The sequence below is a fragment of the Salmo trutta genome, chromosome 19 (assembly GCF_901001165.1).
Source record: "Salmo trutta chromosome 19, fSalTru1.1, whole genome shotgun sequence".
NCBI lineage: Eukaryota > Metazoa > Chordata > Actinopteri > Salmoniformes > Salmonidae > Salmo > Salmo trutta.
The window spans coordinates 45,984,999-45,991,350 of record NC_042975.1 but is presented as its reverse complement, the minus strand read 5'-3'; the positions used below and the strand labels follow the sequence as shown (position 1 = coordinate 45,991,350).

General features: G+C 49.6%; 1 protein-coding gene across 1 annotated transcript; it reads left to right on the top strand.

The window, feature by feature from the left end:
* On the top strand, positions 1–6,169 carry LOC115154763 (proline-rich extensin-like protein EPR1). The gene has a single exon (XM_029701314.1). It carries the CDS (start codon positions 1,466–1,468, stop codon positions 5,030–5,032), a length of 3,567 nt encoding a protein of 1,188 aa, XP_029557174.1. The 5' UTR covers positions 1–1,465; the 3' UTR covers positions 5,033–6,169.
* Positions 6,170–6,352: the final 183 nt, after the last annotated feature.

Sequence of the window (6,352 nt, the reverse complement as noted above, 5' to 3'; positions counted from 1 at the left end):
TCTAGCTAACATGGTCAGTAGTTGATCAACTAGATTTTTTGGACAAATTAAAAATATCTCTCTACGGTCTATCAGTGAATGACTTAAGAAGAGGAAAACTGACCATGCACTACCAAATTTAGAAATTGGACCTTGTACATTGTACTATTACAACTCTCAGCAGCAGTAAGTTAAAAACCTGTGTGTTGGGACCTGGGGTCCATATTGAACCCGTTCTGGGTCCCGATCCGGATGGCGGTCCGCCAGTTGAGTATGACTTTAAGTAGAAGATTGGAAAGATGGAATGGAGTGGAGGGGCAGATCTAAAAATAGAAATTGAGGAATGATCCAAAAGTGAGGTAAGATAATAAAGATGGAAGACAGTGGATTCACACTGTCGAAATGAGTTGGACAAGATGGCAACAAGCTCTGAGTGGAGGGCAGAATGAATTCCATTGGTAGATGTGTGTGTATTTGTTTGTGTGTGTGAGAGTGAGAGAAAATTGGGTCTCTGCTTCCAGGCGATATAGAAGGAGCGATCCCCTCCGGGATAAATGCTCAGCTCAGACAGAGCTCTGTGTTATTTAGCAATAATATTGAACATAAGTACGTTAGAGATTTCATATTTCTCAAATTCCCCTCAAATCCTAATTCTCCACATTTACACAAATCCTATATGTGAGACAGGAATGGCTCCATGTTTCATTCAATTGGATTTCTGTCATTAATACAAAGGCTTGTTTGTCATCCTCTCTGATGTTGATTTTGATAAGCTGTTGGGGAGGTCATGGCAGTGGTAGGGTTTGTGTTGGAGGGAGATGGTAATGTAGTTACTGTATCTCATGGTCACATCACACTCAGGGCATTTACAGGCAAACACATGCCATGTGCGCTCTTAAAACAAATGGACATGCTTAACAAGACAGGAATGCATACACAGAGACATACACATTCGCATACCAAAACCCATACCCGTATAAACACATCAACATAAAACAGGCAAATATGCATATGTAACAACACAAGAGACATGAAGCCTAGACAGAGAGTTCTAAACAGAAATAGACTGCGATATGGAGAGAGGAGGGGGTATCAGCGAAAGAGAAACAGAGAGTAAATAAGGCGAGAACTGTGTCTGGGGTGGGATGATGACAGCTTCTGGCTCCGCTCCATCGCTGACGAAAGCTGCTTAGCCCCTCAGTTGCCATGGAGACCTGCAGGAGCAGCCAGAGAAAAAGAGGGTGAGGGGAGGGGCATGTGAGGGAGAAATAGAGGAGAAAGACCCGGCGGGGAGAGAAAGACAGAGGGAGGGATAGAGCGAGAGGAGAGAGAAACATACTGCAAGCAATTGAAGCATAGCCAGTCTGCAGAAAGGAGAAGGTGTATTGTAAGAGAGAATAAAGGTACATGTTCTGTTAGCTATAGCTGGGTGAGACAAATAGAGCACAAAATCGGAGTACAACAGAGAAGAGTATAGAGATTCAAAATGGATATACAGTCAGAGAGTAGCGAACTCTCGCCGTGCGACCCACAGCCTGCTGGAAAAATCAGAAAGGCCTTCAAGCTGTTTGGGAAGCGCAAGCCAGGCAGCATCTTCTCCATGCGCGGCAAAGGCGAGGGGAACAACAAGTCACCTATCGCCAGGAGCAAGACAGGGGAAGGATTAACGGAGTCCGCAGCAGCGGAGCAGGAGCTGGAGAAGGAGACCGAGAAGGAGGAGGAACCAGAGGTGAGTCACAGAGAGGAGGAGGAAGCCCTGGAGGAGGCCCTGGGTGATGCTGGAGATCCCTCCATCCCTTCTGCTGGCCGTCCCTCCATCTCCTCTATGACCTCTGCCAAATCCCTCAGCTTCCTGATGAAGTTGCGGCGCAGCCGTCGAGGAGGACCAGACCGGAGGTTCCGTACAGAGTCCCAGCCAAAGGTACGCAAGCGTCGGGGCCTGAAGGGTCTCTTCAACAGTATGGCATGGAACCAGCGAGAGGAGGCCAGGGACGAGGCCGAGACCCCCCCGAGCCCCCTCCTCATGTCGTCCCGTACAAACAGCGTGGAGATCATCAAGGAGGACATGACTTTGACTCCCAGACCTGCGCCTCACAGCCAGGATGTCCCAGAGCCTGAGCCTGGACAAGAGTCCCCTGTTTCATCGAAGAGCTCCACAGTGAAGGAGAGCTCAGCCTCAAGCCCATCAGAGACGACGGCTCCCTCAGTGACTACAGACAGTGTCACTGAATCTAATGAGGATGTACTGCCGCCTCTGCCCACCACTGAACCACCACCCTTGGATCCTGCTGTGGATCGTCTGAGCTCGCTGCTTGCAGACATCTCCTCTCTGATAAGCTTCGACTCATTGACAGGATGTGGAGACATTTCTGCTGAAGTGGAGGCGGAGTGGGGCAAAGCCTGCCCTACTGTCGGGACCAGACCTGGGACCAAGGGAGCTGTGGCTGGAGAGAAATCCTCATCAACTACTCTTTCAGCAAAACCTACCCCTATTTCTAAACCTATCCCTATTTCTAAACCTACCCCTATTTCCAAACCTACCGCTATTACTAAAGCTACCCCTTCACCTACACCAACCCCTGTTCCTACTGCTACTACTAAATCTAGTCCAACCCCTATCCCAACGCTTACTTCTAAATCCAAACCTACCCCTTCCTCTTCCCCCACCACTAAACTTACTCCCACCTTTACCCCTACAACCAAACCTACCCTTTCACCTTCCCCCACTACTAAACCTACCTCTACCTTTACCCCTACAACTAAACCTGAACCGACCAGCTGGTCGATCAAACCTGAACCTACCCCTATTGTGACAACCAAATCCTCAACTATCCCCACAACTGTAACTAGCCCTACCACTAAATCAAGCCCTACCCCTTTAACAAAACCCTCCCCTCCACCAACAACAAAATCCACCCCAAACCCTGCCCCTGTATCCAAACCTTCCCCATTAGTTACTCCACCTCCTGCCCCTGTATCCAAACCTTCCCCAGTAGTTACTCCACCTCCTGCCCCTGTATCCAAACCTTCCCCATTAGTTACTCCACCTCCTGCCCCTGTATCCAAACCTTCCCCATTAGTTACTCCACCTCCTGCCCCTGTATCCAAACCTTCCCCAGTAGTTACTCCACCTCCTGCCCCTGTATCCAAACCTTCCCCATTAGTTACTCCACCTCCTGCCCTTGTATCCAAACCTTCCCCATTAGTTACTCCACCTCCTGCCCCTGTATCCAAACCTTCCCCAGTAGTTACTCCACCTCCTGCCCCTGTATCCAAACCTTCCCCAGTAGTTACTCCACCTCCTGCCCCTGTATCCAAACCTTCCCCAGTAGTTACTCCACCTCCTGCCCCTGCATCCAAACCTTCCCCATTAGTTACTCCACCTCCTGCCCCTGCATCCAAACCTTCCCCATTAGTTACTCCACCTCCTGCCCCTGTATCCAAACCTTCCCCAGTAGTTAATCCACCTCTTACCCCTGTATCCAAACCTTCCCCAGTAGTTAACCCACCTCTTACCCCTGTATCCAAAACTTCCCCAGTAGTTACCCCACCTAGTGCCCCTGTATCCAAACCTTCCCCAGTAGTTACCCCACCTCCTGTCCCAGCCCCAGTGGCCAAACCAGCTTCTGTAACCAACCCTGCCACTCTTTCACCAGCCACTTTCACCTCTGCCCCACCCCCCAAAATGATCTCAGTCCCATGTCTGGATTCCACTACCGCACCACCCTCCCTAACATCCTTTTATCCTAAGGCTGTCCCGAGCTCAGCATTTAAAATGCCCTATATCCCGGTTCCAGTGCCAGCCTCAGTCACTAGCCCTGCTCCTGTCCAAACCCTGTCTCTAATTCTAGCTGACTCAAAGGCTCCCTCTGCCCCTACTCCCAAATCAGGCCCTATGTCTAAGGCTCCCCCTTCCCCTACCCCTGTCCCTACCCCAACTCCAGTCTCTATGTCTAAGACTCCCCCGTTTCCTACCCCCGACCCTACCCCAACTTCAGTCCCTATGTCTAAGACTCCCCCGTTTCCTACCCCTGTCCCTACCCCAACTCCAGTCCCTATGTCTAAGACTCCCCCGTTTCCTACCCCTGTCCCTACCCCAACTCCAGTCCCTATGTCTAAGACTCCCCCGTTTCCTACCCCTGTCCCTACCCCAACTCCAGTCCCTATGTCTAAGACTCCCTCGTTTCCTACCCCTGTCCCTACCCCAACTCCAGTCCCTATGTCTAAGACTCCCCCGTTTCCTACCCCTGTCCCTACCCCAACTGCAGTCCCTATGTCTAAGACTCCCCCGTTTCCTACCCCTGTCCCTACCCCAACTGCAGTCCCTATGTCTAAGACTCCCTCTACCCCTGCCTCATTCCCTTCTATGCCCTCTCCTGTTCTCTTCCTTCCCCCTGTACAGTGTACACCCCTTGCCTCTGGTCAGGTGAAGGGTGGTGAGCTCAAGGCCTCTCTAGATACAGGAGAGGACATGACGAGTCCAAACGGCATGGATGTACGGGGTGCCTGGAACAATTCACCCAAGAGAGAAGAGAAAGGCCATGCTTCACAGAATGAGACACACATTGACCCCCATGGGCCCCCCACAGAGAAGAAGACACCCCCAGTGAAGGCAGCAGGGCTCAGTAAGATCCCTGTCTGCGGTGGAGGCAGGGCAGGCAAGCTACCACTCCGTGAGTCCCAGTCCACTGACGACGAGGGGAGCTGGGACCCACCGACTCCAGGGCAGGAAGAGGAGAGTCCATGCCCCAGCATACGGCACGGAGTCAGCAAAGACACAATTAGTAACTCCTCTGCTGAAGCTGAAGTTGAGGCCAGTCATGTAAAACACAGCCCAGAGGAGAGTCGTCAGCTCCGCCAACCTACAGTCTACAGCAGTATACCGCGTGACTCCAAGATCCCTGTCAAGCTGGGAGTCCAGTCCAACATCCCCGTCCCCCAAGGAGCTAAGGAGCCCCCACGCTCCAAGATACCTTTGTCCAAGGTTCCTGTCCGCAGGACCGGCAATAAACCCACAGCCACCACAGCTGCGAGCGCTCAAAATAGAAAATAAAGATAAGAGACTGCTTCAAACACCAACACCGAAATGGCTGCTTTCATCCAAAATCTCTCTTTTAATATGATCACATGGGCACCATTTGCATCCTTCTTTGTACTGTATATTTAAGAGGACAGTCAAATATCTTCATGATTCTCTCAAATGGCACTCTATCCCACATTGTTTTCGTCTCTCTGCTTTAGCACACCACCATCAGCTCCAGAGCAACACTAACATCGAGGCTGAGGCTCAAGCACAACAACACACAAGCACAACAACACATCTCAAGTGGGAACCAAAGTAAGGACTGTGACTCCCTTGTATTGTGCCAACATGACAGATGCATTCAACCAAGGTTCAGGTCTAAACCTGGAGTAGAATGGTGATTGAGGAGGACGGTCGTAACAAAGGGTATTTTGGGATGTATTGTTAAAGGATGCACGGTATGGTAGCATACCAAGGTCAGAAACAACAGCATATGGAAGAGAGTATCTTTCTAAGGTGCTTTTTTCCTACAGACTATCAGAGTGAAAAAATCTACTTTTTCTACAATACTTTTTATCTTTTGTTACTCCCTCTTTTTTGTAGAACTGTCTAAAAACCCTGTCTTATTTTCCTGCAATTCCTTTTGATAAGTGATACTGTAGTCCTTTTTTTCCTTCGTCACGCCAAGAGAGGGTCCACACCTCTGAAGAAATGCAACAACCCAAACCAACATCCTATAACATCTCTGGATGTATGTAGCAGAATGCATGCCAACATGAGCCAGAGGACTCCTTTCCTCTACTTTCCTCCATTTCTTTTTTGACACTGTGTGGAATCATACAGCGCCTGCCTGCCTGCTCATAAGTAACACTGTCAATCACACTGTGAACTTTGGGAAAGACTTGCGCTCTGGATGGAGTTCATTCTGGATAGGATGGCCCCTGTGGAAGGTTGGAACAGCGGGTAAGCCTGTATAACGGACCCTGTCAAGTTTGAGTGGATCCCGAGAGCATCAGCTTCGGAGGGGTGCACCCCTTTGCTAATCCCACTTATACATAGTCATGCTCAGATGAGGACAATATTTGTGTGTATACATGACCTATGCTGTTCTGTTTCTTATTTAATCAATAAAATAATGTGAGTACACTGTATGTCACCTGAAAACAACCCTATAGCTCTCTTTGAGTGTGATGTTACACAGCCACTTCGCATCTGCTCTTTTCAGTAATGTGAGACTACGATTCAGTGTTTGTATAACAACAGCAATGTCTGCATCAGCTTTATCTGAATAGATGGCATAAGGATTTGCTCACACACGTACAGTGTGATGCAGTGTTTCTCATTACAGCA